Source organism: Equus quagga, chromosome 5 (genome assembly GCF_021613505.1).
Source record: "Equus quagga isolate Etosha38 chromosome 5, UCLA_HA_Equagga_1.0, whole genome shotgun sequence".
NCBI lineage: Eukaryota > Metazoa > Chordata > Mammalia > Perissodactyla > Equidae > Equus > Equus quagga.
The window spans coordinates 24,608,527-24,623,470 of record NC_060271.1 but is presented as its reverse complement, the minus strand read 5'-3'; the positions used below and the strand labels follow the sequence as shown (position 1 = coordinate 24,623,470).

The 14,944-nt window shown below is 56.0% G+C and overlaps 3 protein-coding genes across 11 annotated transcripts; all 3 read left to right on the top strand.

Moving 5' to 3' along the window:
- Window positions 1–1,658: 1,658 nt before the first annotated feature.
- Window positions 1,659–6,367, top strand: CCDC28B (coiled-coil domain containing 28B). Of its 5 annotated transcripts, none has more exons than XM_046660628.1 (6): window positions 1,659–2,335; window positions 3,581–3,768; window positions 4,917–5,083; window positions 5,208–5,401; window positions 5,625–5,647; window positions 6,230–6,367. In XM_046660628.1, exons 2-6 carry the CDS (start codon window positions 3,605–3,607, stop codon window positions 6,282–6,284), a joined length of 603 nt encoding a protein of 200 aa, XP_046516584.1. In that variant the 5' UTR covers window positions 1,659–2,335; window positions 3,581–3,604; the 3' UTR covers window positions 6,285–6,367. The 5 variants fall into 5 exon arrangements, with proteins under 5 accessions (XP_046516584.1, XP_046516581.1, XP_046516583.1 ...); XM_046660625.1 differs by having other exon boundaries at window positions 1,661–2,335; window positions 3,562–3,768; XM_046660627.1 differs by lacking the exon at window positions 1,659–2,335 and adding an exon at window positions 3,283–3,364 and having other exon boundaries at window positions 3,562–3,768.
- Window positions 6,368–6,620: 253 nt separating this feature from the next.
- IQCC (IQ motif containing C) lies at window positions 6,621–9,321 on the top strand. 2 transcript variants are annotated; one of them, XM_046660620.1, is made up of 5 exons: window positions 6,621–6,752; window positions 7,156–7,299; window positions 7,504–7,759; window positions 7,961–8,079; window positions 8,200–9,321. In XM_046660620.1, exons 1-5 carry the CDS (start codon window positions 6,633–6,635, stop codon window positions 9,019–9,021), a joined length of 1,461 nt encoding a protein of 486 aa, XP_046516576.1. In that variant the 5' UTR covers window positions 6,621–6,632; the 3' UTR covers window positions 9,022–9,321. The 2 variants fall into 2 exon arrangements, with proteins under 2 accessions (XP_046516576.1, XP_046516575.1); XM_046660619.1 differs by having other exon boundaries at window positions 7,937–8,079.
- Window positions 9,322–9,452: 131 nt separating this feature from the next.
- On the top strand, window positions 9,453–14,899 carry DCDC2B (doublecortin domain containing 2B). Of its 4 annotated transcripts, none has more exons than XR_006888567.1 (10): window positions 9,453–10,086; window positions 11,026–11,077; window positions 11,546–11,622; window positions 11,870–12,001; window positions 12,301–12,447; window positions 12,551–12,590; window positions 13,156–13,206; window positions 13,522–13,956; window positions 14,073–14,176; window positions 14,471–14,488. XR_006888567.1 is itself a non-coding variant. In XM_046660621.1 (10 exons), the coding sequence occupies exons 1-10, from the start codon at window positions 9,821–9,823 to the stop codon at window positions 14,564–14,566; spliced, it is 1,101 nt and encodes a 366-aa protein (XP_046516577.1). In that variant the 5' UTR covers window positions 9,453–9,820; the 3' UTR covers window positions 14,567–14,898. The 4 variants fall into 4 exon arrangements, 3 of the variants coding, with proteins under 3 accessions (XP_046516577.1, XP_046516578.1, XP_046516579.1); XM_046660621.1 differs by having other exon boundaries at window positions 13,522–13,657; window positions 14,471–14,898; XM_046660622.1 differs by lacking the exon at window positions 13,156–13,206 and having other exon boundaries at window positions 13,522–13,657; window positions 14,471–14,899.
- Window positions 14,900–14,944: the final 45 nt, after the last annotated feature.

Below are 14,944 nucleotides of genomic sequence, written 5' to 3'. Positions count from 1 at the left end.
TGGACATCTGGAAGGGCCTTATGACCCAAAGGGCAGGCAGAAGTTTAACAACTTCATTTAGTAACAAAGTGGTTCACCTGGCAATGCAGGTGCACAGGAGGGTGGTGGGAGGCAGTGAAGCTGGGCCCCAATCACCAAGAGCCTGTGTGCCAGGTTCAGGAATTTGGGCAAGATCAGGGAAGAGGGGGCACCACTGAGGTGTTTAAATAGGAAATCGGTACGGTTCACGAAGAAGGCAAAAGGCAAGGAGAGCAGAGAGCCAGGCATAGGCCAACTGAGGCCCAGGTTAAGATAAGTGGACCCTGGGGCCAGCCCCGTGGCCGAGTGGTTAAGTTCGAGGGTTTCACTGGTTCGGATCCTGGGTGTGGACATGGCAATGCTCGTCAGGCCATGCTGAGGCAGCGTCTCACATAGCACAGCCAGAGGCACCCATAACTAGAATATACAAGTATGTACTGGGGGGGGCTTTGGGGAGAAGAAGAAAAAGTTGGCATCAATTGTTAGCTTAGGTGCCAATCTTTGAAAAAGAAAAAAAAAAAAGATGAGTGGACCCTCATCACTGCTATCAGGCTGATTGCCATGAACAGCATCCTTTGGCACCAGCCCACCCAGGAGAATATTCCTGGGTGCTCTCCCTGTGCACTCCTTGACAAGACCACATTCTGCATGCAGTTTTTAAGAATGGGCTGGTTTCTTACACTCTCCTGCTTACCCACCCCAAGCCTAGGTGCAAAAGTTGAGGCTGCTCTATGGGAGACACCCTACTGGGTGGCCTCACCTAGCACCATGTTCTCTCTAGGGCCTGGGTTGGTCTGGCACAAAGGATGTTATGTGAAAGCCCAACAAATAGTAGAAACTAAAGTGCCCTTCCCTCCAGACCTCCAGATGTGTCCACACTGGCTGTGCCAGTCCCCGCCGAGCCTCTGCCCCTTCTAGTCAGGGTCCTAATGGATATTTTTCTGTGCTGGCCACAATGGTTCCAGTCAAAGATCCTTTGGATGGAGTCAGGGGAGGCCGCCCAACTCTTGGAGCTCCCAAGCAAAGCAGCTCTGATAATAACCACCCTAAATGTGCACCTGGACCGCTGCCACCTTCCTAGAGGAGCCCTGGTGCCACTCTCTACAGCTCTGGTGGGGGGAAGACAGGGAATTCCCAGTTGTCCTGCCTGTGCAGACCCCTCCCTTGACCCCTGGTTATTGAAAAAGTCCTGAATTAACGTCTCCTCTTCTGGAGCAGTCTGCGTGTTGGAAACACCCGGGAAAAAGCCCTGCGCAGGTCCCCACAAAGACAGTGCCTGTCCCTCCCTAACTCAGCCAGAGGCCCAGGCCCAGGGAAGATGCTCCTGCCCAGTGGGAGCAGAAGGTGGGTGAGGTGGCTCTGCACAGTCCTCAGGACAGTTATTTGAGGCTGCAAAGCAGCCTGGCCAAGGATAAGTCTGTCTCCGCTTGCATCAGATGCGTCTCTGGGGACCTGAGCTGGAGCCTCTGCCAGGTCTTTAAATAGCTGCTCCATTGATCTGGCCTCCCGGGCAGCACCAGCAGCCCTGGATCAGCCTCCGTCAGGTGCTCAGGTTTCCCTCCTGGAGGCTGGAGTCAAGCGTGCCCCGGCTTCCTCCTGACCTAATGCTCCTCACACGTGTCTCCTAGGCCTGGGGGTGGACAAAGGGCAGGCTTGGTCCTGTCATTTCTTCAGTGCAGAACAGGCCTTCACCGCTTACCAGTGTGGAGTGTCTGGGTGTTGCAGGGAGAGTGGTATTGCCCTCAAAAGCCTGTTGTTGACTTTCAGTAAAAAGGGGACGATGACAGTATCTTCCTCAGGGTTGTCATGGGGATTAATGTACGTAAAGTGCTGAATAGAGGAGCTGGACTCAATAGGTGGTTGTCTTCTCTTACAGTTTCTTCCTGTTGCTGCTGCTTGTACTTCTTATATGCTTATATATATTCAGATTCCCTTTCTCTCTCTCTCCTTTCCCCTCCCACTCCCCCCACTCTGACAAAGCCACCACCATTTTGTAAGGGACTGTAGATTCTCTTGAACGTGGGAGAAGCAAAATGGATGGATAGGAAAGTAAAAGGGTTTTTTAGATTGCCCATCACACAACCAAGGTGGTCACCTTAGTTCAGGTGGGGAGGTAAAGTCAGTGAGAGGAACAGCTTAATTAACGTAGGGATGCTCCTCCCGTCTTACTCCATCCCAAGCGCTAAAGAAGGTCACTTTCTCTTTAAATGCAAATTGCCTCCTGCCAGCTCAGCCTCCATCCGTTCTGTTCCCTAGGAGAGTGCTGAGGGCGGAGGGAACCCTCACAGAAGCATCTCTCCAGACCCCAAACCTCCAGGTCAGTTGCCCTCTTTGGGGATGGGGGTGGGGGCAGGACGACATGGGTTCAATGCTCCATTTCGGATCCTGCTCCAGAGCTGAGCCATCCATCAGGCACACAACTTTGGAGCTTGAGCATGGGAAATAGATCCCGGTCGTCCCAGGCAGTCCTGGGGAGCAGGAGCTCCTGCTCCAATTCTTCTGTCAAGTCCCTAATTGGGCCAAGCCGCTGCAGGGCGAGGCAGATGCACCACACCCCCTCGGTGCCAGCCAGCCATGTGCCAGTTTAAATGCTTGTGCCCCCAGTGCCACCACCATCCCAAAGGGCAAAGTCAGGCTTAGGGGCAGCAGCCTGGAGTGAGCAGCTTGGGGAAAACCCCTGTAAAGGGCCCCCAGACCTCCATCAGGGAGGACCTCGGCAGACCTGAGGCTTAGGGGGCGGGGCTGGACGGGAGGCTGAGCAGTGGCAGCCACAGGCGCAGCTATTGTTGGAGGCCAAGGCAGCCAGCCGCCCGACCACCCACTCCACCCTGGCTGAGCCGAAGCCAGGCAGGGACTTTCTGAGTGGGGAGGGTGATGGGGCTAGAAGCATGTCCCAGGGAACTTCTGGGAGTCGCCTGGTGTTTGCATTGGGGGTGGGGTGGAAGAGGAGGGATGCCAGTGTCTGAGTGGGGACAACCCACACTGAGCCCCGCCCCGCTGCATGTCACGGCCTCTGCTGCTGTTACCCATCCTCTGGTGATTACTGCTTGACACTGGCGTCTTCCCAGACTCCCCACTCACACCTTGGTCACCTCCCATGCTGACAGAGTTTGTCAGCATCTGCCTGGGTAGTTGATAAATAGAACGGGACCTAGTTAAGACACCCCTAATCCTTAGCTGGGCTCCTGCCAGCCCACATCCACCCTGTCTCCCCCTGCATTTCCTCTGCCAGCTCCGCCCCCACAGCCACAGGGACAGGAAACCCCAGCAGCAGCAGGAAAAGTGTCTGGTCCAGCCCTTTCCAGGCAGGGCCTGGGTTTTCATGCCAAGGCCAGAGGGCGGGAGGGTATGTACGGTGGGCTGTGGAAGGTCCCTGACCCCAGTAGTAGGCGCTGGCATCTGGCCCTGCCCATAGTGTACAGATGAGGGGACAGAGGCCCTGACGGTTGTGAGGGGACAGCTGGGAGGTGCCAGGGCCCTTCCTTCACAGATCTCAGGGGGTGCTGGGTGAAGGGATGACTTGGCCCCTCACTATCTCAATAGGGTCGCCTTACCCTCCCAGGGCCTGAGGTTCAGCCAGCACCCAATGGAGGACAAGAAGAAGAAAAGGAGTCCCAAGCCCTGCCTGACCCAGCCAGCCCAGGCCCCAGGCTCACTACGCAGGGTCCCTGTGCCCACCAGCCACAGTGGCTCCTTGGCCCTGGGACTCCCTCATCTGCCATCCCCCAAGCAGCGGACCAAGTTCAAGAGGTGGGTACAGAAGGAAAGCAGGGCAAGGAGGAAGGGACCCCAACTCTGGGCTGAGCCCTGTGGGGAGGAAGGCAAAGGGGGCTTTTAGCCTTGAGTTACCTAGCAATAACTGATGCCTTCCCTGGGACTGCCCCAGCTGGCCCCTGAGAATTCAGAGACCCTCAGCTCCCGTCCTTCCCTACCCTCAAGTGTGGGGGAAAGGTCAGGTGGGTCGCTGGGATCACACTGTGTGATGATGAACCTCAGAGCAGGGAGAGAGCAACGCTGCCAGGGAGTGAGTCAGAGAAGGCTGTTGGCACCCTGGAGAGAAGAATGTTCTAAGCTGAGGGGCCTGCCTGGCATAAATATGGAAGAAAAATACTGCCCGGAAGATTCTGAGAACCACCAGTGGTTTGGTGGCCCTGGAGTGTCACGGGGCAGGAAGGGGTGAGGGGATACTCAGGCATACAATCTGAACTCTCTGCTTAATTATTTTAATGATTGCGAATTTGCATCCTACCCTATAATGTGTTCGTGTGGTTCCCACTAAATACGTGCTCTTTCTCTGATTACTGTGTTTCCCTGTGGCTTTGCACACGCCTGCCTGAGAGGCATGTGTGGGTCAGCCACAGCAGGGTGTAGCTGAAGCTCAGGGCTGGGGCAGGAATAGGAAATGCAACTGGAGAGGCAAAGGGGCCAGGTGGGAAGGGCATTCAGTGTCGCCGAGGGCAATGGAAGATTCAAAACCATTTTTAAATAGAAAAGGGGCAGAAAGATATTTTGGAGAGGGGTAAGATGGCTCTTGTGGCAATAAGGGAGTAACTGTCCCTAAATTCACTGAGGACCAGGGAGGACAAATGATTCACCCAGGGTCACAGAAAGAATGAGGGGCTCTGACAAGAACCCAGGAGTCCCCTTCCAGGCATGGCTCTGGCTGTGAGTGTCATTGGCAGAAAAAGACTTCTTTTGACCTTTTATTTTCATCTACTTCCTTTCCTTTACCAATCTTGGTAAAAATCCTGGCCCCAAGGTAGGGCCAGAAAAACAAACATCCGTTTATGTTGGTGAGTGGATAGGAAGATGAATTAGTGCATAAACAGATGGCACAAAAGACCTGGGGGCAACTGGCTGCCCCAACCTGTGACCATGGCCATGCCCACCCCACCCAGGGTAGGCAAGGAGAAATGCCGCCCAGTTCTGGCCGGAGGTGGGGGTGGCTCTGCAGGCACCCCCCTGCAGCACTCCTTCCTGACCGAGGTGACCGATGTCTATGAGATGGAGGGGGGACTGCTGAACCTGCTCAATGATTTCCACTCAGGCCGGCTGCAGGCCTTCGGTGAGTCCTGGGGGCTAGGCTTAGGGGGGGGTGTGTGGTGGGGGGCTGGAGGGCCTGGTCTCTGGGGTGTGGCTGGGGCCAGGGTCCCAAGCTCGCCCGCAGGGCTCAGACATGTGCTGTCCAGGGAAGGAATGCTCCTTCGAGCAGTTGGAGCACGTGCGGGAGATGCAGGAGAAGCTGGCCCGGCTGCACTTCAGCCTGGACGTGTGTGGGGAGGAGGAGGAGGAGGAGGAGGAAGAGGATGGGGTCACTGAGGGGCTGCCTGAGGAGCAGAAGAAGACGATGGCTGACCGCAACCTGGACCAGCTGCTTAGCAATGTGGGTCAGGGCTGGATGCTTGGGTTCCTGGGGACCCTCGGGGGTTGGGGGGGGACATGCTTCTAAGGTCATTCCTGGCCCTGGGTGAAAAGCTGAGGTGCATGGAACCAAGAGCTCTGGGCCACTCAACAACCCCCCCACCCTGAAGATGGCCACCAGAGCATCTAGGGTATGGCCTGGTGCCCCTCATGACAGAACCCTCCCTTTCTCTCTCTGTTGACAGCTGGAAGATCTTAGTAATTCCATGTATCCTTTTCAGGAGACCTGACAGTGTGTATGTGTGTGCACAGCTCCCAGAGATGAAAACAGTTTCCTCCTCCTCACCACCCTCCAGGAGTATTCACTTATAACCAACATCCCCAACCCTTCCAGTCCTACTGTGTCAGAATTAGCCACAAACTGCCCCCACCCAGGTAGAGGAGTGCAGAAAGAATTTCCCAATATTAGGAGAAAGGTGGTTGCAGGGAATATGTTTCACCTACTTATCAAAGTCTTTGCAAGTACTTTAGCTAACACCAATCCATGGCAAAGCTTGTCGGCTGTCTTCCTACTCTTTCAGCATTGAATTACTTTTACTGATTTACACTACCTCCTGAGCTAGTCCTAGTCAGAAATAGGGCGGGTGCACACACCTGCATGATCTAGATCAAAAGAGAGGGGTAAGCCGCCTAGCAAGATGGAGAGGCGAGGACTGCAACCTCAGAGCACGGACCGCCCCAGAGACCCTCACCCCGCCGCTTTGTGCAGTTGGGGAAACAGCCTGTGCAGGACGGGAAGACAGGGCTGGAAACATGGGGGCAGTGGCACGACAATCCTTGACTGGCGCAGACAGAAGTTGCACCTGGCCGAGAACGCCGAGCCTGAGGAGCAGTCAGCTGCGTAGATGTCGGACCCAGGCCCAGATTGCCCCCTTTCATTCCCTTCAAACTGTGACTTTTTACAGACTCGACTGGGTATACCGCGGCCCCCCAGGTGCTATGGGGAGGGGGGGCACTGGATGGAATTAAACAGCAAGCAAGCAAGCGGCCCCATGTCTTCCTTGCCCTCGTCGCTTCTTTCCCCAGCAGGGGCGCCGAGCCCCGGCCTCCGCGGAGACGCGCGCGCCGCACACCCGGATCCAGGGAGCGCGCCCGGCCGGCGAGGGCCCCACGCGGGGGCTCAGCGAGCGTAGTCGGCGGCTGGGGGCCCAGGCTGAGTCCCGCCGCGGTCGGAGAGGAAGGTTGCCCCGAGGATGGGGGCGGGGCCTGCGCTGGCCGGGGCGGCACCCACTAGTGACGCACTGCGCAGGCGCCGGGCAGTTGGCGCCCGGATGGAGCGGGAGCGGTTGGTTCGGAAGGTGTCGGTGATGCAGGTGCGAGCCGGGCCGGGGTGCGCAAGGATCCCCGCCGTGGGATCTGGGACTGGGACCTCTGAGCGAGATAAGGCTGTCACGTTTAATCGCGTGCCCGCCTGTGGAGATACCTACCGACTCCCACCGCCCTGAAGAATACCAGGGCCCACAGACTTCCCCACGCACCCCCCACGCACTCCTGCGGGATCAGGAAAGGACTGGAAGGGCCTTATAGCGAAGAGGGGGATGCCGTCCAGCATGCTCCCTTGAACCCCCGGAGTCCCAACGCACAGCGTCACCTATCCTTTCCCTGGGGCCAGGTCCCCTCTTGCAATCACCGGGCTGATCTCTCCATGAGAATCCCCTAAGATGCCCCCGCTTTTGCAGTGAGAAGGGTTTGCTTTCCGCTCGTTCTCCACAACAGGCCTGCGTCCGGGGCTTCTTGGTCCGACGCCAGTTCCAGAGTTTGCGAGCTGAGTATGAGGCTATTGTACGAGAGATCGAGGGTGATCTGGGCACGCTTCAGTGGACTGAGGGCTGGATTCCCAGGCCCCGATTTCTCCCAGAGGTAATACACACACCAGGGGGAGAATGGAGGAGAGGGAGGGACCTGGGCAGGGGATTCTGACAAGCTTTGCTCAATGGAAGCAGCAGCAGACTCACTTCCTCACACCCCAATCCTTAATCACCAATTTGTCTGCTAAATCAGGGCGTCCAGATACTTGGAGGGTTTAGCCCTGGGGCTCTCATACCTCTCTGACTGATTTCTCAGAAAGTAAAATCCCATCGGATCTGGAAAGCTGGAAAGAGGGTACCAAATCCAGAGCCGGAACAGTGGAGTTGCTCCCCACGTAAAGAGCCAGAGAGAGAGGCCATCTGGGAGGGGATGATGCTGAAGAAGTCAGAAGAGAGCCCAGCAAACTCAGGAAGTCTTCCCTGCAGAGATGACAGCTCCTGGCTCCAGGATGAGCAGAGCAGGAAACCCAGCCAAAAGGAGACCAGAGATATGTCAAGGATGGAGAACCCAGGTATCTCTCTGCGTAGGTCAGGGAAGCCCCTGACTCTCTCTGGACCTCAGCTTTCCCATCTGAAAAGTGAAAGGCTTGTGCTAGATAAGCTGCATGCCTTTCCTTCTTCTTTCTGCCTGGTTGGGGGCAACACATGGGTGGACAGCGGCAGGGTGCCAGGGTCTAATGCCAGGCCAGTGCCCTTTCCTCCCTCCTTCACAGAAGCTGCAGGTCCAGGACTGCCCCATAGCCAGACTGAGCTCCAGGAGCTCCAGTACCACCGCAGCCACTTGGCCATGGAACTGCTGTGGCTGCAACAGGCAATCAACAGCCGTAAGGAGGTAGGCACTAACTTGGAACATTTTATGCACTTTTAGGGCCAAGGGTGGGGGTTAGGGACAGGCTTCCTGCCATGCCCGAGCAGGCCTGCCTGGTACAGTGTCTCTTCTCTTCCCCAACAGTACCTAATTCTCAAACAAACACTGAGATCCCCAGAGGCAGGCCAGACCAGAGACGATGCCAGCATGTGCCCAGACCACAGGTCACAACCAAGTCCACCACTGGAAGACCAGTCCTACAGAGACAGGGCCACTGGAGAGCCAGACCATGTGGATGACTCCTGGAGGAAGGTCAGATCACAACCCCACAAATCCCCAGAAAGACTGGCTGCTACAGACAAAACCACTACTGGGGCCAAGTATAGGGACCCATGCTACGGGAAGGCTGGACCACAGCTGCCCACACCATCAGATAACCAGGCCAGAGAGAACAGGCTCGGCAAAGAGCCAGACTGTGGGAAGCACACCTTTGGAGGGGCCTGCGTGCAGCTGACGAAACTCCTGGAGGACCAGACCCCCAAAGGCCTCAAACCTAGGGGCCACTGCTCTGGAAAGACCAAGATACAGCCACCCACACTCCATGAGGACCCAAACATTGAGGCCAAGTCTCCCAGAAGGCCAGACCACAAAGAGCTCGATTACCAAAGAGCTAGGCCACAAAAGTTGGATCTCTCAGAGGACCATGTCATCTGGGATAGGGCCTTGACAGGGCCAGAGCATGGTGGCCTGGATCTCTGGAGGACTAAACCACCCAAGGGCCAGACACCCAGTGACAAAAGCTGCAGAGATAGAACCTCCAATGAGCCTAGCCATGAAGAATGGAAAAACCAGAGGACTGTGCCATGGAGACCAAAGCCACCTGAGAAACTGTCTTCCACAGGGTCAGACCAAACAGGAGAGGACCACTGGAGGGGCAGACCGTGGAAAACAGGACCAGCAGGCTAGACCCTGGGGAGCCAGGGGTGGACCAGGTTCCAAAGGGGGATGCTATGAAAGGGTGATGAGGGACACAGGACCTCATCCTAGCTCCCTGGTACCAGCTCTAGCTCCTGTCCCTGTCCCTGGCCACTGGCAGCTAATGAGGCCAAGACAAGCTGGAGCAAAGAGCTGGCACCAGTATAGGCAGCAGAGGGAGAAGGACGCTCTTTCATCCTCTGCCTGTGGATCAATCCAAATTTGGGGACAGGGAGTTACCTGGGGTAAGTAAAGTGGGGGGCCTGATGGAGAATAAAGGTTTTTCTTGGATTCGGAGCCTGGTTGCTTTCATCCTCTGCCTCTGGTCAGGACAGACTCTGGGCCTTCCTGTTCGCCTCCTATTGGCCTGGGCATTTTCCCCAGAGCTGGCTGGGAGCCACGGCCCAGGAGTATACTAGCCATCCTTGGGGATCACCCCCAAAGTTGGTCCTCCTTTGAGCTCAGCCCTTGGACTGCGGAGTGACAGGGAGGCTCTGAGAATCCCTCCCTCCACCAGCATTGGAACATCCGTGTTTCGGTGTGATCTCTGTCACTCCCCCTCCCTGAGCCCCAGGGTCTTCCTTCATATACAGTGATCACAACCGCCGTGCTCTTGTGAGGCCCCACCAGGAGCAGATTGGATGAGACCCTGAGACAGAGAGATGCTCCTGCCAGAGGCTCTCCCTGCCTTCCTGGGTGAGAGAGCAGGACTCCGCCTCTGACTGGCACTGCTCCCAGCCCTGCCTTAGTTGCCTGGCAACAGCTCTGCGTCTCTAGCTGAGGACATAGTATGGCGAGTGGGAGTTCAGCGGCCAAGAGAGTAGTAGTGTACCGGAATGGGGACTCTTTCTCCCCAGGCCGCCAGCTGGTGGTGACCCAACGCCGCTTCCCCACCTTGGATGCCTTCCTCTGTGAGGTGACATCAGTTGTGCAAGCCCCACTGGCTGTGCGCGCCCTCTATACACCCTGTCATGGCCACCCCGTCACCGACCTGGCAGACCTGCAGAACGGAGGGCAGTATGTGGCTGCTGGCTTCGAACGATTCCGCAAGCTCCAGTGAGTGGGCTGGGGCTGGTCACAGCTGAGGGAGGGAGGGGAGAGCAATAGCAATGGCACATGTTTAAACTTACTCGTTCATATGAGCACTTTATACATTACCTCATGGGATACAGCAACCGTATGGAAGGGGTGGTTTCACCCTCATTCTTTAGAAGGGAAAATCAAGACATTAAGTAACCACGTAAGAGTACCCAAGTAACAAAGATGAGCCACTATTGAAGTCTGATGCTGGTGTTGATGTCCGTCATAGCCAGGACCAGGCTGTGGGAAGGAGGCAGATTTGACCCTTTTTCCAAAGGCTCTTCTTGATTGGATCCCCTACCACCGCCACCATATACTACTTCCCCCCATCACTTCCTCCCTGCTGTGTTTAGGCGTCCCATGCTCTCCGTTAGGCTGGGTCATCCCCTTTTCAGGGTGGGGCTGTGCCTTCCGAGATGGTAGAAGAAGAATTTGAGTACCTGAGCTTCCAGCTCAGATCTGGCCTCCAGGTCCTACTCTGCTCTCAGCTGAGGTTGCTTACCGTAACAAGGTGCAAGGGGTTGGGAGCGAGATAGACTTAGAATCTGGGCTCTGCCACTTCTCTGTGTTACTTTAAGTGAATCACTTAACTTTCAGTCTCACACAAAATTAGATAAAACCACCTACCTCATGAATGAGAAAATTCCTGGGATACAGCAGGATGCTTAATGAACTAGTGTCTCGACCTTTAATCTTATGGTTTGTATCTGAGACTACAGTCTGGATGTTCAGCCTGACCCAGTGCCCTAAGGTAGGTTCAAGTGCCAGCATCTGGTTCTGGACTGAGATGACTGAGACTATTGCAATGGGAAGGGATACTTGGTGAGCTGGGCTGCTGCCCCACACTCTGGCAGCTACCGGGCTGTTGAGGCCCCAGGTTCCCCAAGATGACTTGTGACCTATCTGTCCTTTCAGCTATGTACCCCCTGGAGGGAAGGATCCAGGTGGGAAGAGCAGCAGACTACCAGTGAGTCCTGGGGCCTGGGGGAGGCCAGCCCCCAGCCCTGTCTTCCCACCCGTCCTGGGATTGCCCCCAATTTGATCTGGGAAGTCAGGGGCCCTGGGAACAGCATGGTCTGCCAGTTCTATGGGGGCATTCACACCCATCCTGGAGCCAGCTGCTATCCTTCCTGGGTTGCAGGATTTCAAGACACTATCCCTTGCTCCTTTTCCAGCCTTTTGCTTTATCTCCAGGCTTTGGTCCCCAAAGGAAAGAGGAAGCTGTAAAACACACATGGGGGCAGGGGGTGGTTAGAATGTCACTTAGAGGAGGGAGAAGCACCCTTCGGTGAAAGGTATGACCAGTCTCATCCCTCTTGCCCCCTCTCCTGCCCCAGTCTGGTTCCTCTGCCTCACCCCACCTACCTTGGACTAACCCACCCTTAACCAAAGGCCTCAACTCTCTCCTGATTTGGGGCCCTGACTTGGGTTTCAGGGTCCTCCCGTGACTCACCACTCCTGTGATGGGGCCCTTGGATGCCGGCTACCTGCAGGTTCTCCCTGCTGTATCCAGTGAGTGTGGGGATCAGGGAGAAGGGGATAGATTTTCGTTTCAGTGAGACCCAGAAAACATGGGTGGGTTTGTTCCAGGAGCCTCTGGTCACTGGTGGGAATATAAAAAGTCCAACATGCTTGATGGGTAAAAATGGACCAACGCACTGGTTCTTGGACCATCTTCTGGCCCTGTGCCACCCTTCTTCCTCTCACACGTAGGGAGTCCTGGGGACCTATCTCCTTACCAGGCTGTTCTTTGTCCCAGTGTGTTCAGGAATGGGGACCTGGTAAGTCCCCCATTTAGCCTGAAGCTGGCCTGGGCTGCCAGCAAGGACTGGGAAACGGTGTTGAAGCTCCTGGCCGAGAAGGTCAAGTTGCAGAGCGGTGCTGTGTGCAAGTGAGTAGGGGGACTGGGGAGGCCCACAAGTCCCCAAAGGGAGCCTCCTCCTGGTTTCAGCTCTCCCAGAGGATGAAAAGGCAAAAGGAAAGCAAGTTTCTCCGAATGAGACTTTCTTCTATGCCACAGGGAGAGACCCCGCCAGCCCAGCCCCCAGAGCCTAGGTGACTCGTCTAGTGCCCAGAGGGTCAGCGGCCACAGGGTACCTTGGAAGAGCGGTACCCACCCCCTCACAGTCTGCCGAATATGAAGAGGCAATCTTGTCCACCGGCCCTTATCTGCTCACCTCTCTCTCCCAGACTTTACACCCTGGAGGGGCTCCCACTGTCAGCGGGGGAGGCTCTGGTGAGTGGCCATTACTATGTGGCTGTCGGAGAGGATGAGTTCAAGGCCCTCCCCTATCTGGAGCTGCTGGTGCCCAGCCCCTCACTGCCCAGGGGCTGCTGGTATGTATGTGTGAGGTGGAGGGGTAGTGGGTTAGAGCAGAGGAAGCCACCCAGACTCCATGTCCTTCTCTGCCCACTACAAGCCTTTCTTTTTTCGTTGCAGGCATCCCCCAGACCCGAAGTCTAGGGCCCACAAGCAGCGGGTAGGTGATGCAGGGGGCCGTGGGCGGTGGGAAGGAAGGGGAATGACGGGCTGACTCCTCCAGCTCAGGCTCTGACCTTACCTCACTGCATCCTCTCAATACTCTTATGAAACAGAGATTATTATTCCTGTTTTCTAGAGGAGAGATGAAGTACAAAGGAGTGAAGTAATTTGTTCAGGGTGACACAGTTATTGAGTGGCAGGGGCCAGAACAGAGCCTCGTTTGAAAGCCAGCTCATCCAGGCTCTAGGAAGATCTTCAGGACTCTGAGTTGGTGGACCTAATGCCTTCTTGGCAGGTTGGATGCTGGGAGAGAGAACTGGCATATTTGGCATAGCGGAGTCCAGCGGAGCTTATCAGTACCCCATTTTATCACAGGCCTGAGCCCTCCCAAGAGATGAGCCAGTGAGCATCAGGTGGGGGTTTGGGGGACACGGCCTGGTTTCAGTGGGCATCCTGAGTGCCAGGCACCAGCTGCTTGTCCCTGGATAAGGCAGCCTGATGGGACAAGGGAGCAGGGAGGGAGGATGCAGGCTATGAAGATGGATGGCATCTTCTCTCCCAAGCTCCCACAGGCACCAGGGGCGGTTCAAGCCTGGACTACTGGAGGAGAGAAGGTAAGAACAGCCAGTACTCGGGGCCGGCCTGGTGGTGCAGCAGTTAAGTTTTCACCTTCTGCTTTGGCGGCCTGGGGTTCGCTGGTTTGGATCCCGAGTGCCGACATGGCACCACATGGCAAGCCATGCTGTGGTAGGTGTCCCACATATAAAGCAGAGGAAGATGGGCACGGATGTTAGCTCAGGGTCAGTCTTCCTCAGCAAAAAGAGGAGGATTGGTAGCAGTTAGCTCAGGGCTAATCTTCCTCAAAAAAAAAATAAAAATAAAAAAGAACCGTCAGCACTCATGGCCCAAGCCCGGTGTCCTCTCTACAGGCCCATGGTCACAGGGCACAGGCAACCCAGCCCTCTCCAAAGGAACCAAGCCAAATTGAGCCATCTGCTTTCCATGCCAGACCCCAGCAGGCCATTCAGCCAAGCAGTATACTCCCCACTCTCTCATTTCCATCAGGTGAGGAGACCCTGGGACTCAGGTCCTTCTCAGCCACCCTCTGACAGGCACACAGAATGGTCCCTGCTGTTTGGGGGAGGTCCCTGGGGACAGAATGCCCCAGTACAGAGCTGGCCTGACCTCAGCACATCCGTCTCCTACTCCTTCATGTGTATACCCAGCCCCTTGCTCCTCACAAGGACTTGGCTTTTGGAAAGAAGCACATGGCAACTCAAAGCAACAAAACTTCAGGGGTGGGATCTGGAAGGGATGGGATGGGGCCAAAGGCCTGCCTCTGAACTATCCTGCCCTCCTCCGAGGTAAGGGGAATGCGGAGCAAGGGCAGGGCAGGGGAGGGGGCTGCTAAGAAGGTCAGAGGAAAGAATGCTGAGGGCTCCTCAGCCAGGGCATCAGCCGATGTTGCCCCCCTCATCAGGAGTCAAGGGAGTGTACAGGGCTTCCCACCCAAGGAAGGAGACGGCAGGGGCCCAGGAAGTAGCAGATGATGAAGACACCTGGACAGAGGAACCCTTGGATCAGGTGGGCTGGGGCTGGAAGCAGTATGTTGGGACAGGAAGAATTCTGAGCTGGAAACTGGCGGCCCTGGGTCCCAGGAGCAGTTCTTCCTCCTTGTGACTATGAGCAGATCGGAGCCCATCTCAGCTGCCCCCCTCCTGACATCTCAGAACCCAACTTCCTACCTTGTTAAATGAGAGGGCAGACTCTAATTTCTCAAGTCTCTTCCTTCCCTGGGGGTGGAAAACTGCTGCTGAGGCTGGAGGCTGGCCATGGGATGCTAATGGCTCCATTCTGTACGGCCTTCGCCTCCTCCAGAGGGCAGCACAGATAGTGGAAGAGGACCTGTCCCTGGAAAACCTGCCTGGGGCTGGGGCAGCTATCTCAGCCTCAGCCCCTGCTCCGCCATCTTGAGAGCCAGCAGCTCAGCCAGGAACTAGGGACACCACTCTGCAGCCACCTTTTATCCTCAGCCTCCAGCAGCCTGTTCTCCAGGAACCAGCACCTCCCCTGGGCTCACAGGGTACACTGCAGTCCCCTCAGCCCCTCCCACTCTTCTGCTCCTAAATCCACAGCCTCGTCTTCCTTTCTTCTGAGCAGAGCAGCCCTAGCCACCAAGGCCATTTCCTTATGGGGTTCTCTGGCCAGAGAAAGGAGTAACCAACTGAACAACAGGGAGAGACCACAAACTTGGGAGTGGGTCTGTGACAATAAAAGAATACTTAGTAACCTCTGTCTGTTTACCACAGATTTATTACAGGCTACTATTAGCTAGGCATCGCGCCACATGCT

Coding starts and splice junctions, on each gene's coding strand:
- CCDC28B (XM_046660630.1), top strand. CDS start 3,341: ATGCCAAGGCCAGAGGGCGGGAGG. Junction 3,365..3,580: donor CAAGGCCAGAGGGCGGGAGG/GTATGTACGGTG, acceptor TTACCCTCCCAG/GGCCTGAGGTTCAGCCAGCA. Junction 3,769..4,916: donor CAGCGGACCAAGTTCAAGAG/GTGGGTACAGAA, acceptor CACCCCACCCAG/GGTAGGCAAGGAGAAATGCC.
- IQCC (XM_046660619.1), top strand. CDS start 6,633: ATGGGGGCGGGGCCTGCGCTGGCCGGGGCGGCACCCACTAGTGACGCA. Junction 7,300..7,503: donor GGCCCCGATTTCTCCCAGAG/GTAATACACACA, acceptor CTGATTTCTCAG/AAAGTAAAATCCCATCGGAT. Junction 8,080..8,199: donor CAATCAACAGCCGTAAGGAG/GTAGGCACTAAC, acceptor CTTCCCCAACAG/TACCTAATTCTCAAACAAAC.
- DCDC2B (XM_046660621.1), top strand. CDS start 9,821: ATGGCGAGTGGGAGTTCAGCGGCCAAGAGAGTAGTAGTGTACCGGAAT. Junction 13,658..14,072: donor CACTCTCTCATTTCCATCAG/GTGAGGAGACCC, acceptor CCCCCTCATCAG/GAGTCAAGGGAGTGTACAGG. Junction 14,177..14,470: donor CAGAGGAACCCTTGGATCAG/GTGGGCTGGGGC, acceptor CGCCTCCTCCAG/AGGGCAGCACAGATAGTGGA.